A 20,916-nucleotide genomic window follows, 5' to 3' on the forward strand; every position below is an offset into this window, starting at 1 on the left:
ACTTTATGATTCTTCTCTCAATGGCCCTATGTAGTAGTAGTACAAAGAATTCCTTTTGCTTCTAGGAAGGTTTCAATTTTGATTTGCCAAATGAAGTAAAATTCTACAGAATAATAACAGTAGAAGTTTAGTTATCTTTTAAATACAGAGTATGGAAAAATGTAGTTTTGAGCTATTAAATTTAAATAACTTTTAAATTTTTTAAATTAAGCTTTAATATCTTAAAGTTGAATTAAGACGGGAAATATCCTGGATATCTATGTTAATATGATAAAATATATAAGTAAAATATGAATATCAAAAAGTATAAGGAGCATTTCAGAATGTTAGAACTAGAACATTTCATCATTACTAGCTGTATGCATATAGGCAATTCTCATATCTTTCATGATGCTCCTTTTATGATGTCCCATCATAGCTTGGTGGTAGTCTTGTGTTCATAAAGGTTATTCCAGCAAAGCACAAATTATGGCAAATTCTGCCAAAGCTGGAAAGCTTTTGAGTTTGTGTCTAGTGATACGGAAAGACTCATTCTGATTGGCTTCAGGAGAATGCGTTTGAGTCAGAGCAAATCTTGTTATATTATATTAGGGTTGTAATATGTTTTGGAGAATAGAATATTCATCTTGACAAAACTGAACTTACTAAAATACTCCTCAGGTCATAGGGGATGATAAAGAACTGACATGACTCAGAATTATTGATTGTTTAAACAAAATAATTCACTCAAAGCAGGCATAGCTAATTTGATGAAGTCAGTAGAATATTGTATAATAAAAAGTCACTTGATTGTAGCAAGTTATTAAAAAATGTGACTGGGCTATGAAGACATGCTTTATCTGAGCTATTGTTGGTGATTTATTAATTTTTCCCATTTGATCCCTGCTAAGATCTTTGAAACAAAATATTCCTTAATTCCTTATTAGTCTCAAACTAGATAACATTTCAGATTTTTTTATCTTTATACATAGTAAAAGTCAGAGTATGACTTACTATCCTTGGCAAGACATATAACCTTAATAGACCTTAGTTTCCTTGAGTAAAATAAAGGGGTTGAACTAGATGACTTCTTAGTTCCCTTCCAATTGTTCATACCTACTGGTCTCACCTCACTCTGGCAAAACCATCTCAGCAGATGGGCTAGACCAGATTGAGGATAACCAACAATGCTCAGAATCATTGGTATATAATGGGGACCATCTACTCCAACCATGTGAATACTTCCCCCAATGGAATGAGTGAATGATAACAGTTTGTTCCAACAACCGTGGAGCTGGTAAAATCTTGTGCTGAGGAGAACTTAAGAGGTTAGCCAGACACTGAAGATGCCAAGGCCATTCTCTGCATCCCCAGCCATTGTCAGTTACTCTGCCTTTTTTCTTGCCATTGAACTTGATAACTTTGGAAGAGTGAGGCTGGTATCTGTATGCAACTCTGCCTCTCTTAAAATTGGTTCTCATACAAGTCAAAATATCATCCCATGATGTTACTGGTCCTCTTCAAAAGAAGTATGGACAACCATTATCTGTACTAACAGCTTAATACTTATTTAACTCTTCAAAGCATCTTTTCCCCCAAATCCTATGAAGTAGATAGTATAATTATTATTAATTCCCATTTTGTAGATTTAGAACCTGGAACTCAAAGAAATTAAGTGGCTTATCTAAGGCCACATATTCAGTATCAGCATGATTAAACCTAGAGTTGATTAATTTAAATTCAGAGCTCTTTTTCTAGACTATCTCTTTCTCTCTCTCTCTCTTTCTTTCTCTCTCTCTCTTTCTCTCTCTCTTTCTCTGTCTCTCTCTTTCTTTCTCTCTCTCTTTCTTTCTCTCTCTCTCTCTCTCTCTCTCTCTCTCTCTCTCTCTCTCTCTCTCTCTCTCTCACACACACACACACAGATACCTCATACACACAATTATGTAAATACTGCCAAAGGAAAGACCCTCTGTAATTTTAGAAAACACCAAGAAGAATAATTCTTGTAATTCTGCCCATAACAAAACAAAAAATTAAATAGTTTTCTCTCCAATCAGAATCATAGTTATTGATTTATGGTATAATAACAGTAAATAGTTTTGGTGATTGATTAAATGCTTTCACTTCTTTTGGGCCATTGATCAATTTCAGTAACTGTTTATTGCTTAGCAGATGACCAAGCAATAAAGATGACCCTTGGAATAAACCCTTGCAGTAGCTCTGATGCATAAAAATGAAAATTTAATGTCATGTTACTAGATAAGTGAATATTGAATATTTTTATTTCTGTTGCTAGTTAGCCTCTGCCAAATTGATCAAGTTGGAGGAAGAAAAGGAGCAATCAGTCCCACAATGTCATTAATTCATCTTGATTATAACTAATTAGAACATTTTGATGCAGGAATCAGTTTTCCAGGATTTCTTGGCCATGATTTTAACCTCAGGCACTATAATGGGATACTTGTTTACATTTGAATTTGTTTGACTAGAAGCAATAATGCTATTATCATTGGAAGCTACATGGATCAATGCTCCATGAATTAAGACACCATTGGTCTCACCAATAACTAAATGACTCATTAACCTTCAAAGAACGAATGATGTTTTCTGCCAAGATACAGAATCATAAACCAATAGCTTGTATCAGCTAACTATGGCTGCCCACTTGTTAGTACTCTGGGGTTCATATCCAATGTCCTGATTTCACTTACTATTCTGAGAACTTCACTAATTGCTTTCAAAGGTTCTCTGAATATAGACACCATGATGGCCTTCCCAGCAGAATTGTTCCTTGCTATGATAATGCTACGATTAGAGACAGTGGGAATCAACCACATAGCTGAACCACAAGATGCTATGAATGTTCTTTCTAAAATATGGTCCCAAGAATTAAAAGTGATCTAACTCAGATATGATCTAACTAGGACAGACTATAGAAGCACCTCATTTCCCTTATGCTGACTGTCATTTCTCTCTTAATGACACCCATGTTTGCCTTAATTTTCTCAATTATGGTAGGATTGTAGATACATTCTGAACCTACAATTATTTAACATATCTAGTTCTTTTTTTCAGAGACAAAACCATGTAAACATATTTCTCTTTCTCCTACTTCTGATGTAGAATTTTTTTTCAACAAAAATATGATATTTGCCACTTATTTTTATCTACTTTCATTTTCTTATAATTCATGAAACTTTCTAATATGAAAGATTTTTATGGATCACAATTCTTTTTTCCTCAACCTGTTAGCAATTCCTCCCAGCTTTGTAAATGGCAATTAACCAATCTGAGTGTCACTATCAGATAAGGAGAACTCTTAACTGAGATTTGTAGTTCCTTTGAAATTTTAGGTGAAACTATGTTATTAAATTTACCTTCACATGGTATAACAATGATGAAAGTAGAATCAAAATAGGAAGAAGGGGTTATGGAGAAATAGATGGAGAATGGGTGTAGAGCCATTGTCTCAGCAGATTGGGTTTATTATAGCCATGAAAATAGGGATCTGACCATTAGAATTTGTGGGTTCAAGAGATCATCAGAACTATATTCTCTGACAAGATTTTAATTAGAATAATTTGGGGTCAAATCATATCAGCAGATATCCTTCCTAACCTGATGAGTTCAGGCCAGTCCCTCAACTTCTTCCAGTAATGCATTGATAAGTAAAGACTAATGAGATCCTGTTCAAACCCTCTATGCTCTGAGAAACCCAAGGACAAAAAAAATTTCCCCATTATGCCATTATTTTTCCCACATGATGACAACATAGCTACTATGCTTCCAAAAAGTTTTCTTTTGAATCATTGTTATTAAAAAGAGAGTAATTATTTATCAGGTAAAACAAAATTATGGAAATATCAATCACCTTACTCAGACAACATCAACTTTGTCCATAGTGATCCTTACAAACATCAAGATCAAAGATGAGGACTAGTTTTCCAAGTTATTCAGTTATATATTGTTACTCATGTCAGAACAAACAATAAAAGAATTAACTGACTTCTTTTAAATTAGGTTTGAAAAATAAAATGCAAATTAACTAACAATAATACTGTTTAAAAATAAAATAAATTTTATTTTCAGAAAGATCTGTCTTCTTCTCCCACTTCTTGCTCTGAGAAAATAGGAAAAATGAACCTTTTTAGAAACTTTTATATTCAAGCAAACAAATTTCTTCTTTGGCCATGTCAAAAAAAAAATCTCAATCTGCCCTCTGAGTTAATTGCCTCTTTCTTAGGAGGTGAGTAATAATGCTTGTTTTTGTGGAGAGAAAGGAAAGGATTTTTGCTTAACTAAAGAAATTCATGTTAGAATTCTTTCCCATCCATGTTTTTATTTGACTTTAACTATATGCCATCTTCCATGGAGAATCACAGTGGGGTCATCTAAGGACAATTTAATTGTGGAGTAGGCTTAAAAATAGCCTAGGATATATCTCCATTATCACTTGGTCAACTTATTAGCACTCTGACAACTTTAACAAGATGATAAGATCGGTATCTCAGGAGAAAGCATTCAGAGTTCCTCTCTTCTATGTTGTATAAAATTGCTGTGGCTGCTTGAATACCAAAAATGTTTGGGGGATGGACTTGAAAAATTCTTTCTACCTGACATGAATACAATGCCTTTTCAAATTGATAAAATAAATATAGCAAGCGTGACCCTGCTCAAGATTGTCAGCCAGATGTTTCCACAGAATGGGTGCAAAGGATATTACTGCTTGTGTCTATGGTTCTGATGCAATAGGCAGTCTTCCTCTGCCTTTGGATATAAAAGGTTTTGTTGCAGTAATTAAATATTCAGTGTTTTTCCCTTCTGCACATTAACATGAATGTTTCTTTCAGTGCTTATGTGAGCCTGTGCCACATTTTATCAATTAGACTGCCTGTCTTCTTTTTCTTTTCTCTTTTTCATATGGACCCAAGTAACCTTTGTTCACCTATGGGTCATAACCCATAAACACCATAACCCTGATGCATTGACACATTCCTGTTATTAGGTTTCCTCTTCAGAACTGATTCTCTCCTTTGATAACTCTTAAGATTTGTGACCCTGCTGTTCTTATTTTACAAAGAGGCAGAAAGCAATCTTGGTGATTCCCACAAGGTTGCTGTGCAGATACGAATGCCCTTAATAATGACAAGTGATTTTCTCCCTCTTCTTTTTATTTCAGGTTCAATGGATCCAAAGGACTTCCTAAGGGAGGCACAGATAATGAAGAACCTGAGACATCCCAAGCTTATCCAGCTTTATGCTGTTTGCACTTTAGAGGATCCAATTTATATTATTACAGAACTGATGAGACATGGAAGTCTGCAAGTCTATCTCCAAAGTAAGCTAAAGACTTTATAAAAACAGGAAGAAAAAAGGAACTTGTTTTAGGTAGTGCCATAAATGCCAGTTTAGCAGGTCTTTTAAAACCCAAAGGAAATTTACTATCTACACATATGTGACGATGGATGTCTTAACACTGAGTGGTTCAATTACTCTGTGAGACGATGGATACTTTGTGCTCAAAGGGAGGAGAAAAAATATTTATACTGTTTTAAAAAAAACCCATATAGTTCACAATAGGCACATCAGAGTACTTAAATATAATGGGATATTAAAGAACAGGAGCTCAGAGCCATGAACTATTTAACACTACTGAGAAATATTAGAATATATAAATTGATATATGTTACTAATGGGAAATAAGGAACTTTGAAGAATTCAGTCATGAGTAGATAGGAGCCCATTCATACATTATAGTTCATGCTCATGTTAAATATTCAAATTCAAAAACTGGTATTTACTAAATAAAGGAACTAAGGGATATTAAATACTGGGTAACAGTGAGATGTAATTTCTTATTTTTTGGTTGTTGTTTGATTTGTGCTATAGTTCACTGTATTACATGCCTGTTAATTTTTCTACTTCAGCTATTGTCAGAAAACATCTGAAAGTTCAGAGCAAAAAAATCAGATATTGTGCCACTATTTGATTCCTAACATCTGTTCTCCATATTCATATACTAAAAATTATTAAAGGGATTGCTCAACTTTAGGGCACATGTACAAACAAATGATTTAATAAACTGAGCTATGTAGAAGACAAGATAATAGGAATTCTTAGAGGGTATAATAGCCAAAGGCTTGGCAATCTCATCATATATCTGGAGAAGATAATTTTTGATCATTTTCTTTTTTCAAAATTCAACATAGGACAATAAAGAATTCAGGAAGGAAGAAAGACAATATATCAAGCTTCAGAGCCAAGATCTCCAAGGAGAAGGACCATTTTTCTGGTATTAGCATGATCTAGGGAAGCAGCATGATTAAGCTACAAAAATAAAGGAGGAGAACATAAGTTGTGATGAGGTTAACTCACGAGAGAATAATATATGTCCTAACAAATGTTGTTGACTTAATGACTATAAATGCACAAAAATACCATCTGGCTTCCCTGCATGGAACTACCAAAATTGAATAGAACCAGAACCCAATTATCTGCCAAGTGAAAAATGTCCCAGGGATATTGCCCCAACAAATGATAGAAACCCTACTCTAAGAAGTTAAAATTTTGGGGGAAAATGTAGGGCAAAGACTAGAGATATACCAGAATGAATAGAGAACATTCCCTTTTGGAATATTGATGAGAAGTTTGAGTTATTCTTGAACAATTAACAAATATTTATTAGGCACCTACTATGTACAAGCATTATGATAAGTGCTAAGGATACAAAGAAAAGCCAAATATAGTCCTTACCAAATCTCAGAGCAGGAAGGTATCTCAGAGGTTATGTTCTTCTATTATGACCTGTCCTCTCAAAATTGAAGTAGATTCTGGGGTGTAATTAACTCTTAGACTCTTGGGGCTATTCCAAAGTAGACTCAACACAACAGAATAGTCAGAATACCTTTGGAAATAAAAAATCACTTTTTTAAGATGGTGCCTCAGAGGAAGGTTCTAAAATGATGACAACTTGTGATGATTTTGGTAGGATCTATTAGACATTTAGCCTTCCCAATTGAGTAATTAAAGTATACTTTGTGCAGGTGCTGAGCCTGATCTGGAATTCACCTATCAGGACAAGTCTTAAACAGATGTTGAACACAAAAAAATCCCTTTTCAATCAAGGAATTTTAAATTCAACAAAGCTAGCTTAAAATGAATCTGCCACTTGATTGGGTTGTCCATGAGGAGATATATTATTAAACTGACACATTCTTGAGTAATGGAGCATAACTGAAAATATTTTCCTGCTGCAGATGTAAATTGTCACCAATTTGTGGACATTTATATCAGTTTTGATATATGGTTCTTGTAGTGGGAGCTTGTGCTGAGGTTTATTTAGATTATTCTTGGGTTATGGCAGTCTCTAGAAACGGAAATGTTTATTACTGAGTTTCCTGAAGGTATTATAGTTGTCAGTGAAAATCTTTTCATATCCACCATTCCTTAAATTATCTTTTATATTTGATAGGTAAAAGAACATTCATATGTTTTTAAAAACTCAAAATCAAAATATCTTTGTAAAATCCCTGAGCTTTGGTTTAATATTTCTTTGGATAAAATTTCCCACAATAGCAGAAATTTCATTTAAAAATATTTAACAATGTATCAGATAAGAGGGAGCATGCCATAGCAGATAAAATCAGGGAGATTTGAGTTCAAGGTTTATTTCTGAAACGTGGTTGGTTTCATGATGCTGGGCAAATCACTTAATCTCGTGAGGCCTTAGGTAATATTCCAAGACCATAAGATAAAGATAAATTGCTGGTTTGTATCAATGGAGGAGTTTTTGTTACTCTAATGATTATCACAAGTCCAATCTCCCCTCCTGCCAAGCAAAGCCCTATAGCAAATGTCCTCCTCCTGTAGCAAATATTCAATTTATTATACTCCAAAATATAGAGGATAAATACAAAAATCTTGCTTTTGTTTTTCTACTTTTTAGTTAAGTAGTAGAACTATTCTTTAGAGAATAGCAGATATTTCCTTTTCTATAAAATATGTCATTGTCCAGGTTTCCCAACAAACTCATTCTCTTGTGAAATTCACAGACAGATAGATGCTCAAGTAAACCTAGACATGACAGAACATAAGGATTTTTTTTTCTTTTAAAAGATTCTAAACATTTTTGCTGTTTGAAAATCTGGGGAGGTTTGAAACATTGACAGCAGCATGGCTCAGTAGAAACAATGTTGGATTAACAACAAACCCAGTTTTCAATCCCATTTAGTATTTTGGCAACAGCACAAATCATAAAAGCTCTCTAAACTTCATTTTTCTTATCTATATAATGAAGGGTTTGAACTAGATTCTTTCTGAAGTACCTTCTAGATCAAAATCTGTAATCTCATGGTCCCACTGGCCCATGATTTTCTGGGTCTCAAAAGTTACTTGCTACGGCACTCTTTTTATGTAGCCAAAGTATTTTCTTCCAGAAGTTCAAAACATCCCCGACTCCTTTAATGTTGGTCTCTCCAGACTAGGGTACCACTGGGGAAATGGATTAATACTTCCATATGAATTAACCTAAGAATTATTTTCTTAGCATTGATTCAAGGATTTTGCTTCCATTTACTTGTTTAGTGGATTGGATAGCATAAAGTATAAGTAATTGTTAATCAGAATGATACTATTCTGTCTTGGTGATGATGGACAGGCACCATAGAATTATTAATTTAATTTTTACCATCTACATCAGAGATGTGAAATACACTGTCTGCAAATTAAAATGGAATTAGGAAATACTTTATTTTTTATAATTTTTAAAATTAATTTTATAATTATAAAAATTTTTGACAGTACATATGCATGAGTAATTTTTTAAATAACATTATCCCTTGTATTCATTTTTCTGAATTTTCCCCTCTCTCCCTCTACTCTCTCCCCTAGATAACAGGCAATCCCAACAGTTTACATTCAGGAATTAGGAAATACTTAACAAAATAAATAAAAATACAATAGAACATAAATATGTTATTGTGATTTTCTAAATAAATATGCAGCCTATAGGGATCCTTATGTAAGGTTTAGTTTCTTTAATTCTATTTGAGTTTGACATTATTAAGCTTCATAATCCCTTTTAAAATATGCTAGTTTTCACCAATAAATGAAGTAATAATAATAATAGCTAACAATAACTTTTCTATTTAGAAAGGAATTCTTCACAAAACCTTTGTGATTTAGATATCCTTTTCCTCATCACACAACTGAGGCTTAGAGAAATTGACTGATTTTTCCCATGGTCACACAGCTGATAAGTCTCAGAACCAGCTCTTCTGAGTCTGATTTCAGGACTCTTTTAACCTTATCACAATGAGGAAGCTTGTAATAGAAATAATATTAGTAAGAGTGCTTTATTTCCATTGCAGTTATAGTCATTTACCTAAGTGAACTGACTTCCTGTTCTTCAAAGCTATGTTAGTGAAATGGCACTAACTAATAAACTAGCAACATTTTAACAACAAACCTAGTGACAAATTCTATTCGTGTTGGGAATGGGTTAGCCAAGCCCAAAACAGATAGACTGATCCCCAGAAATATGGTCACCATGTGATGATGCTTTGGTTGCAGTTTAGAATCTGTCACTCAATGACTTGCTTTGAGATCTTGAATTAGTCTCTCAACCATTTGTTTGTCTCATTTTACTTATATATTATATAATAGTAATTGAATTAATAAAAATAGCAATATATATTGAATTAATGTTACATAATACATAATTACATAATATATTATCACCTATTGAATTAATAAAATATATAATATGATATATATGAACATATCTATTTCTAGAGGATATCTATATCAATTTTAAGTAGAACACACACACACACCTATATATGTATACATATACTTGTGTGTGCATAAGTGAATTGGATTTAAGTAAAAGATGGTTATGCAAGGTCACCTGCCTACTTTTTCTTCCAGTGCCATCTGGGTCCAGAGGCCAGCGATAGATCAGGACAACTGTAGATGATCCTTCATACATTGGGAGATTTTTGGCCCTTTTAAGTTAAGGACTTTTAACAGGTCCCAGGTTAAGGCTAAGTAGCAGTTGAAGCAAAGAATGGTCTCTTTCACCTAGTCAAAATAAAACAAAATACTAAAACAAACATGAATAAAAACATTTTATTTGATTTATTAATTTTATTTTATTTATTAATTTTATTTGAATAAAAAGATAAACCTTTGAGGGGAAGATACTCAGGCTTTCTGGCCAAAACAAAAATGCTTGTTTTTTACATTCATTCTGAATCTATCAGTATCACCTTCCTGATATCTTGGTCCTCTTCAAGAAGGAACGACAAACAACAATGTATGTGTAGAATAAAAGCAAAATAATTAAAGATAGTTTAATGAGAGGGGGCATTAGCTTTTGAAACAATCAGGAGGAAAAGCTTCTTGCTTCACATGACTAGTCAATGTCAGTGCTATGTTTAAAATTTAATTTTTAAGACTTGTAGTCCATGTGTACATATATTGTATTTAACTTATACTTTAACATACCTGCCTTGTGGGGGAAGGGGTGGGAGGAAGGAGGGGAAAAGTTGGAACAAAAGGTTTTGCAATTGTCAATGCTGAAAAATTACTTATGTACATATTTTGTAAATAAAAAGCTACAATAAAAAATGCAAATCCCAAGATATAAAAATTAAAAAAAAGACTTGTAGTCCAGTGCTCTTCTCACTAACTTGCAATACTTCACATTCAGTGAATAGTTTGACTAGTCACAGAATCCTCACACCATAATGAAATTCATAAAAATGAACAAGCATATGTTGAATTTTATTTTTTATGTCTCAAGAGTTAATAGGGTTTTTTTTAATCTTATAAAAGTAGTGGAGAAGAGGAATATCCTGTAACTATTTGTGAAGCTAATGTTCCCATCTAATAACTTTTTGGTAACTAAACTTCATTTCAGGGGATAAACAACTTCATTTAACAAAGTCACAGAAAGTTACACACTATTCCTTATGCCTTTGTACCAATCTGTTCTTGTTAAAATACAAAACAAAACAAAACCAAAAAACTCGGCACTTTGTTCTATCTTTAGGCACTACTAATAGGTAGCTGTAGAATGTATATTTGTTATTAGAAATGACATATGCTGAAGGCATTGCAGGCCCTTAAGAGTATACACAGTCTACTAAAAAACATATCAAGTTTAATAAAGGAATATCTGTAAACCCATTAGACATCCAAGCTTACACATAGAATAAATATATCCTTGAGACCTTAGGATTCCCATGCTATAGCTCAGACAGCTCCATTGCTTTTCATAGTTAATTTCTAAGGAAGGAATAAGAGCATTTTCTGTAACTCAGAATGTAGAAAGGTCAATATCTGAACAACTACAGGCAATTACAGATAAGGTTAAATCAGATGATGCCTTAGATTCTATCCCCCATGTGTACCACCAAGAGCTCTGACTTCTTGCAGGGAAGAGATTAAATTTACTCTCATTTCATTCAACAAACATTTATTTAGCACCTGTTACCTAAGAGACATAGTGCTAGGCACTAGGGATGCAAAGAAGAAATAAGATACAAGCACATCCTCTATCCCCAAGGAACAGTATAGTTTGAAGGATAAGAACAGTACACAAATAGCTATTTGGAATTGGAATATTCTTTATTCATAAATCAAACAGATATCATAAATTTGAGGGAGAGATAATTTTAATGACCTCAACCCATATTAGTGAACTCCAGATTTTCAAAACAGAGTATATTTTCTTTCTCCTCAAACTCTTCCCTTTATACAACTTCTTTGTTTCTGTCAATGACATCCCTGCTTTTCCATTCTCTCTGGTTTTTTACCTCTATTATTTTATCCTAATTTTCTCTTACTTCACATATGCAATCATTTGCCAGATCTTGTCATTTCTGCACTTACAACATTTTCCTGCATTTTCCATCTTCTCTCTACCCACACAGCCATCACTCTAATTCAAACTCTTATTATCTCTTGCCTGGATAATCACAATCTCCTCCTAATTGATTTCTCTGCTCATCTTTCTCTACTCCAATTCATTAAGTTAAGCGATGTTCCTTAATGGCAGATCTAACCATGTTAATTTCTTACACGATAAACTCCAGTGGCTCCCTATTGCCTCTGGGATAAAATGCAAATCTTTTTTGTTTGAATTTTATAGGACTTCACAACTTGGCCTCAAAATACTTTTTCAACCTCTTTATGTACTATTCCCCTTCCTATTTTCTATAGTCAAGCCAAACTCATTTTCTCTCTTTCCCTCACATATCTCCCATTCCTATAATCTTGGTGCTGGGCATCTCCCCTCCTGGAATCTATTTCTTCTTCAATCTTCCTCACAAATCCATCATTTTCTTCAAGGTGAAGCTTACACATCATCTACATAAAGCCTTTTCTCATCTCTCTCCAATTATTAGAATTTTCCCTCTAAAACTACTTTGTAAAATTACTTTTTATTTATTCTACATCTACTTGTATGTGTATGTTGTTTCCTCTAAGAAAATATAAATACTCTGAAACGAAGGATGGTTTTATTTTTTTACTTTGTGTCTCTAATAGTTACCACATTGCCTGAAACACAGAAGACACTTAATATATGCTTGTTGATTGATTTTTTTTCTAACTAGGAAGTGGGACCTAGAATCTCCCTTAATATACAGTGAGTCTGTTCTTTATCAGAGTCTAGATGTATGCAGCATTAGGGAAGTAGATGGAATCTCCTCATTTGAGAAAGATGGCAGCATTTATTTCATCTTAGTTTCCAGTTTCTAGAAATGTAGATTGGAAGATGATTGGATGGCAAAATAGAGAGGTGTGAGAGGATTTTGCATGAAGCACTCAGTGAGGAAGTGAAATAAAAAGAGGTAGAAAAGTGAGGACCCAGAACCAAAGTTCCTCCAGTACATAGTCTCTAAGTCAAAATTAGAATAATAGTTGATTTTTAAAAAGAAGTTTATAATTATGATGGCAGTAAAGGAAAAGAAGTCTGTGAGCTAGGATTAGAAGGTGGGAATGTATTCTTAAGAACAGTAGAAGACAAGATATAAAGGTAAGAAAACAACTACTAAATGTATGCTTATGCTTATTAGGGTGTTTATCTTCTTATTTTTTGAGATTTCAGTTGCTGAACTGGCCTTTATTTACTAACTCTTGAATTAATCCTATATGTTAATCCCCATTAATGACACCATAGACATAAAAATACCAAGAATTTGATGGAACAGTGTAATTATTTGACATATTGTTATAGCTTTCCCCTTCCCCCTTCTCTCTTGTCTAGATGATGCTGGGTCCAAAATCCATCTGCCTCAACAGCTAGACATGGCAGCCCAAGTTGCCTCAGGAATGGCTTATCTAGAATCACAGAATTACATCCACAGAGATCTAGCTGCCAGAAATGTCCTTGTTGGTGAACATAATGTTTACAAAGTTGCAGATTTTGGACTTGCAAGAGTGTTTAAGGTAAATTTGGATATTAAATCTTTACATTGGCAAATTGCTTTTTGATTTTCTTTTGGAATTTAAAGACACTATCAGTTACTGAAACAATATTTCTCATACTCTTGGTACCTGCCTCATTTCATTAGGTACAAATGACACTACAGAGCAACTCTACCCCTATTGTGCCCAAGATAAAAATGAATTCATGAAAATCATTTAAACTGATACTGACTTTGTTCTTGAGTGATTTAATTTATCCTGAGAATGAAAATTACACATCCTTTTTAACAAATTTTAATTACAAAAGAGAATAGCTTATAGTGAACACTGGGGCTATAAGTTGAGAATGATGGCTTTATGGAGTCATGCAAAACTGCTGATAATTTTGAGAACCAGGTCTTGTTTAGAGAATAAAGTTTTAGAGGCAACTGGATGAAACAGTGGATAAAATATTTGACTTAGGGTCAAGACCTGCATTCAAATCCTGTCTCAGGCATTTAGCTGTATGACTTTTGGCAAATCACTTGACCTTTTTCCATTGAAGTTGCTCTATCTGCAAAATAGGGATGATAATGGCCTCTCCCTCATAGGGCTACTGTGAGGATCAAGAAAAAATAATATTTGGAAAGTATTTTGAAAATCTTAAAGAGATATGTAAATGCTAGCTTTTGATATTTTATAGCATTTTTATATTAAGTTAATTAGCCAACCTTGCTAGAAGCCTGCATAGCCACATAGCTATCTAATAATATGATGACATGTTGTACTTCCTATGGACTTGCTTATTAGAAAGGTACTTGACCTGAAGGCCAACTTCTGTCAGAATAATAGATCTTCAGAAAGGGAACAGTGGGAAAAGGGATACTTTATAGGCAAGGCAATTATACTGAGAAGATACCTATTTAGTCAAAGAAAACGAAAGAGTTTTTCTCTGGTTTTACTTTAGCACCCCAAATTAAACTGGTAACAATGAGATCTAGGATAACTTGAAAGGCAGAAGCTGCTATTTTGTTTCCAACTTGAGCTGAGCTTAGAAGGAACAGGCTAGAGGGAATTTTGAGAAGATGATTTTTTTTCTTGTAATATAAAGACTAGAAAACAGTTTAGTTTAGAAAACTAAAAAAAAATGACTTTATAATAAACTTTAGATACTATGGAACCATGTCTTGATAGATCATAAATCGTAAAGAAAAGTATAGGATTTTTTATGACCTACTGCTGCCTAACTGGCCTAGTTACTAAAATAGTCCACTTTGCTGCTCTCTCAGTTTCCACTCACTTTTAGAATGGATATTTTTCCCTACATAATTTCTTTTGATTTTCTCTTTGACCTTTTTTTTTCCTTTATTTTCCAGATGTGTTGTGTGGTCACATATATTTCAACTTCATACACTCCCACATCATCATTCATAAACAGACAGCACTGTCAAGTTAAGTTAGCAAGCATTTATTAAATATCAACTGTGTTCTAGGCATTGTTTTAAATACGGGGCATTCAGGAAAGGCAAAAATGGTTTGTGCTTTCGAGAAGCTTACAATCTAATGGCATAGTAGAAAAATTATTGGTTCTTCAGTCATGCATATATGTATACAAATACAGAGACAGTCACATTTGCTTAGATGTACAAGGAGGAGATACATTTGTCATTGAATCTTTGGTTGAAACTTACAGCATCAATTACTAAATGTAGGATTGTCTCTTATGTTCTTACAAGTGTGTGCCATTGCTCTTTGAAGCAAGTGACCCTCTCTTTAATGCCATTTTGTCAGTTTTTTCTTTTGGTTCTTCATATTTCCTATATTAGTTGATGTTGTGTTTCAGTATGACTGAAATAATAGAATACCATACTAGACAATCCCACTTTTTCTTCAAATGTAATTTCATGACTTTCAACATGTTTCCTTACTCTATAGACTTGCAGTATGGGTAGCTCATCTATAAGTAAATAACTGCTTTAATTCTCACAAATCTATCATGCTCTCTTTAATTAAATTAATTAGAACCACAATGAGAAGACACATGCATTTAAATCATTTGGAGTCTGTTTTCTAGTTTTAGAAAGTGGTTAAGTGATAATTATCAAAATCAATGGTCCTTCAATACCATCAGTAAATCAGAATACAGAAAACAGTTCTTGCTGTCATTTGTTCTATTTATTGAAGACCAGATGTGAAGTCAGCCTTGCCATGTGGCCCTCTGTACCATCAGGATTCCTTTTATCAGTCCTTGGATGTTGACTTACACTTAGTAGGTGTTCACTTACCAATGGCAAATTGCTTTTGATGACTCCTGATGGATTTTTGCAGCAATGTATTTTACATCTGCCACCATGAGATAAACAGCATGCAGACTCTTATTTCCATTTTGTTTTACAATAAGATACTTTATAGAGGAAAAAAGATGGTAAGGGGAAAAAGAGGAATGCTTTAGCTTGAATTATCTTTATCAATGTTTTAACAGGTAGAAAATGAAGACATCTATGAATCAAAACCAGAAATAAAACTTCCAGTGAAATGGACAGCACCTGAAGCCATTCGGTCCCACAAATTCAGCATTAAGTCTGATGTATGGTCTTTTGGGATACTTCTTTATGAAATTATTACTTATGGCAAGATGCCTTATCCAGGTGAGTAGTTTATTCAAAAGCTTGCCTTTCTGCTGAAGATCACATGTTTAATATTAATGGGATGCTTTGTAAAGCCATAGAAGGGAGTAGAGTATGAGATTTTATATATATATATATATATATATATATATATATATATATATATATATATATATATATATATATATATATATATATACATATATATATATATACACATATGTATATACACATATATATAGATGAATATATATATATATATATATACATCTATATGTATATGTATATATTATATGCAAGGAAAAATTTTGGTTTAATTGCTATGGTTTGGGAGGAAGATCATGTCACTGGGGATTTGTTCAATGTTCCACTTAAAGGTGAAACTTGGACACAGTCTTCCTGACTCTAAGGCCAAGTTTCTATTCATTATGCCATAGAATAAAAGTACCCAAAAACAATTTTAAAAATGTTTTTAACTATTTGGTTTACATTTATCTTTCTCTTTCCCTCCCTCCCTCTTCCTCCCTCCCTCTTCCTCTCTTCCTCTCTCCCTCTTTTCCTCTCTCTCTCTCTCTCTCATAGGCATGACTGGGATGCAGGTAATCCAGAAGTTGGATCAAAACTATAGACTTCCTCGACCAGATAACTGTCCATTGGAACTCTACAACATCATGTTGCAATGCTGGAATGTGGAACCCAAAGATCGGCCAACATTTGAATCACTGCACTTGAGTCTTGAGGATTATTATTATGAATTAGATTCTTCCTCTTACTTGGATACAAATAATTTTGTTAGATGAAATTGGAGATGGGGCAATGGATGTTCATGAAAGAATAAAAAAAATGACTGGTTCAGAAACACAACTTAGCTATCAACTGCGAAATCATCTTAGTTTTGAAATCTGGAAGGAAAAAGATTCCAATTTGGGATACTTTGACTGTGTACTATAGAAATTATTATATTTACATTTACTTGTTTGGACAACACTGAAGGACAGTGCAAAAAGAATACTCCCACCAGCTACCTACCTGGCAAGAATAAATAAACTGAAAACAAGCTCTTTCCTTCTTCCCCTTCTCATTTTGAAGCTATTTCTATTTATTGGTTGAAATACTGATCATAAGAATCAACAGATGATGGTCGATTTTTACTCTCTTATCTGTAGCAGCATTTTCCTGTTTGCTGATTAGTGTGGTTATTCATTATTCCTCAGTTCGCTGAATCTCATCCGGCTGTTATTATGAAGGAATATGATTGCTTTGCTGCACAGCAGGACCTGTGCTTTGAGATTTCCCCCCTCTTCTCTTTTAAAATATCCTGTAACTACAATGATGGTAAAGCCATATTAAATGTCTTGATTGTACTGGGAGTAATTGCACTTTTTTTGCACTATGCAGAAAAATGAAGCAGCTGTTGAGGAAAAGAATTTAAATCTCTCTCATTTTGTAAAAGGAAATGGGGAGATTTCTATATACCTATAGTATGTGTCATATGAGAATAATCAACATTAAATTTCTTAATGTGCAGAATCATACTGCAAAGTTGATGAGTTATTCTACCCTGGTGTATGTATAAGAAACAACTGTAACTCAGGAGGTTTGAGAAATAGGTATCAAACTAATTTAGGAAAAAGAGATCATCTGAGCAAGGTAAAGAATTCCCAGAGTTCTTGGGAATTCTATTGTTTTCATGAAATATGTTCTTATATTTGAAGGGAAAAAAATGAAATTACCACCAATTGGCAGTGAGGATATGTTTGTCTCTAGGTCTCTCTTACTAACCTTTTTGCCTTAAATTATTTTGTAGCTTTGCAAAACTTTTCTGGTAAGAAAAAGTAGGGAGTTTTCAGTCATTAGCCTGAATAATTTCTTTTAGAAAAGGCATGCATTTTATGAACTATCCCACACAGATATTCATTTTTGGTCATCTTTGCCAATGTATTAGTTGTAAGGTGAGACCACACGGTTACTTTCATATTTATTTCTTTTATTGATTTGGAAAAATCTTTCATATAATTTTTAATAACTTGTAATTCTTTTTGTTATACTCATACCAGTTTATTTCCAATAGTTGGGCATCTGATTTATTCTCAATTTTATCTTTGCTATCCACAACAAGTAGAGAGCCAAGTTTCAAAGAGAGCCTTGCATGACAAATCCACTATTCTTTATTATATATTTAAAAATAAATTTGATTAAATTTCCATATAAATTTGAGAAATGAAGCCTTCATCAAAGAAACTTACTTCAGACTTCTTTTCAAAATTACTCTTGCTAACTATATTTCCCATCTGTTTGTTCTATTCTCTCTTTCCTTTTACCCTGTCCCTCGTCAAAAGTTTAACTTCTGACCAGGTTCTACCTTAATGTGTTCTCTCTTCTATCACCCTCCCCTTTTTCTTATCCCCTTCTCTTCCTACTTTCCTGGAGGGTATGATAGACTTCTATACACATATAGAGTGTGTACTATTTCGTATCTGAGCCACTTCTGATGAGTAAGATTCACTCACTCCCCTTCCCTTCTCCTTCTTGATTGTACTGGGAGTAATTGCACTTTTTTTGCACTATGCAGAAAAATGAATATATTAATTAATTAATTAATATAGCATTAATATAGCTTTTTCATGCCTCTTTTATGGCAGATAATTTACACCATTCCATTTACCTTTTGCTTTCTCCTAGTATATACCTCTCTCACCCTTTGGTTTTATTTTTTATATATTATCCCTTCATATTTAACTTATACCTGTGCCTTCTGTCTATATATACTCTTTCTGCAATAATAGCGAGGAAGTTCTTATGAATTGCAAGTATCTTCCCCTTTAGGAATGTAAACAGATAAATCTTATAAGTTCCTTATGATTTCCCTTTCCTGAATACCTCCTTATGGTTTTCTTGAGTCCTGTATTTGAAAATCAAATTTTCTACTCATCTCTGGTCTTTTCATCACAAAAATTTGAAAGTCCTCTCTTTCACTGAATGTCCATATTTCCTGCTCAAGAATTATACTCAGTTTTGCTGCATAAGTGATTCTTATTTGCTATCCTACCTCCATTGCACTCTGGAATATCATATTCCTAATTCCCTAATTCTTTAATGTATATACTGCTAAATCTTGTATTATCCTGGTTGTAGTTTGATTATGTTTGAATTGTTTTTGTATACTTGCAATATTTTCTCCTTGACCTGTAACCTACTCATCCTGGATCTTTTTTCTTGGTCAGTTATTTTTCTAATGAGATATTTCATATTGCTTTCTATTTTTTTTCATTTTTTTGTGATTTGTTTTATTGTATCTTGATTTCTCATTAGCTTCAATTTGCTTACTTCTAATTTTAAGGAATTATTCTCCTCAGTAAGTTTCTGTATCTCCTTTCCCAATTGGCCAGTTTTTCTTCTCCTAGTTGGCTTTTTTATTTCCTTTTATTTTTAAAATTTTTTTATATATTTTTTTCCTTTTGTATTACTCCCATTTCTTTTCTTTATTTTTCCTCTACCTCTCTTACTTGATTCTCAAAATTTCTTCCAATTTCTTGCCTGGCATGAGACCAATTTTTTTTCTTAAAAGCTTTAGATATAGGAGCTTTGACTTTCTTATCATATTCTGAGTATGTATTTGATCTTCCTTTTCACCACAATAACTTTCTATGGTCAGAATCTTTTTCTGTGTTTTACTTATTTCCACAGTCTATTATTTGACTTTTAACTCTTTGTTAAAGTAGGGCTTTCTTTCCAGGGTGGAGGGTGCATTGTTCCAAACTTCAGTTTTTTTATAGCTATTTTCTTATTTGTTTCCAGCAACTTGTACTGTGAACCAGCATTGCTACACAGATCTGAGCTAGGGCAAAGCAAAAGCATCCTGATCCAGTGCCAGCAAAGAGGCCCTTGCAATGACCTTCTGACCAGATGCTTGCCTCCCCATCTATGGGCTGAAATCTCTGGAGGCCAGCTCTGTCACTGCCATGGTCACTGTCATGGTTGTTGCTTTTACCCAAGTGCTGCTGCCATCATTGTTTATTCAGTGGCTCCCAAAGCTGGATTCTGATCTGGGGATTTCCTTATACCCCAGTACACCTTTTTAATGAGTTGTCCTTGGGCTGAGAAGTCCCAAGATTGCTGGAATTTTCCTGAGTCCAGACTGTGCTGGCATAGCCTATGTTGGAACTGTGTTCCAGACTCACCCAGATACAACAGACGGCTCCTACTGACCTTCCAATATGCCTTTGGTTGGAAAATTGTTCCACTCAATGTCTTTGTGGGTTTTGACCCTCTAAAATTTATTTAGAATCATTATTTAATGGTATTTGAAGAGGTGCAGGGAAAACTAAAGTGAGTCCCTATCTTCACTTTGCCATCTTGGCTCCACTTCATAATTGTAATTCTTTTGACAATTGTTTGTTTATATACTTCAATCTCCCCTGGGTAATAATTTAGGTTTCCCTACCTGATGGATCAAATAAAATCTTCTGGTTTATAAAACCTTTCTACCTGGTCTTTTGTACCTTTCCAGTTTATTTATGCTTTACTTACTCCACAATTCAGTATACTAACCTCCTTACTGTTCCTTGTACAAGACATTCCATCTTGTGACTTCAGATATTTTTCAATGTTATATTCTCTATGCCTGGAATTCTTTCCCTCTTCTCTCCTTCCTCATCTCTGCCTCTTGTATTTCCTGGCATTTTTCAAATTTCAACATTTCTACAGTGAGACTTTACCAACTTTCCTTTATCTTGTGCTTCATTCTATTGATTATTTCTAATTTACCTTGTATATATCTTATTTGTGTATAGTTGTATGAATGTTGCCTCCCTCATTACAGTGTAAGCTCCTTGAGAGCAGGGACTTCCTTTTGCCTTTCTTTTTATACCCAGGGCTTAGCATAGTGCCTGACACT

The 20,916-nt window shown here is 33.6% G+C and overlaps 1 protein-coding gene across 1 annotated transcript in view; it reads left to right on the forward strand.

Moving 5' to 3' along the window:
• Positions 1-17,389, forward strand: part of FRK (fyn related Src family tyrosine kinase) — a 120,232-nt gene extending 102,843 nt beyond the window's left edge. The window contains exons 5-8 of the mRNA XM_074310053.1: positions 5,159-5,317; positions 13,253-13,434; positions 15,875-16,040; positions 16,602-17,389. Coding sequence (XP_074166154.1) covers positions 5,159-5,317; positions 13,253-13,434; positions 15,875-16,040; positions 16,602-16,819 — 725 coding nt within the window. The 3' untranslated portion in view covers positions 16,820-17,389. The remainder of the gene's footprint in view (positions 1-5,158; positions 5,318-13,252; positions 13,435-15,874; positions 16,041-16,601) is intronic.
• Positions 17,390-20,916: the final 3,527 nt, after the last annotated feature.

This window comes from Sminthopsis crassicaudata, chromosome 4 (assembly GCF_048593235.1).
Source record: "Sminthopsis crassicaudata isolate SCR6 chromosome 4, ASM4859323v1, whole genome shotgun sequence".
NCBI classification, from domain to species: domain Eukaryota; kingdom Metazoa; phylum Chordata; class Mammalia; order Dasyuromorphia; family Dasyuridae; genus Sminthopsis; species Sminthopsis crassicaudata.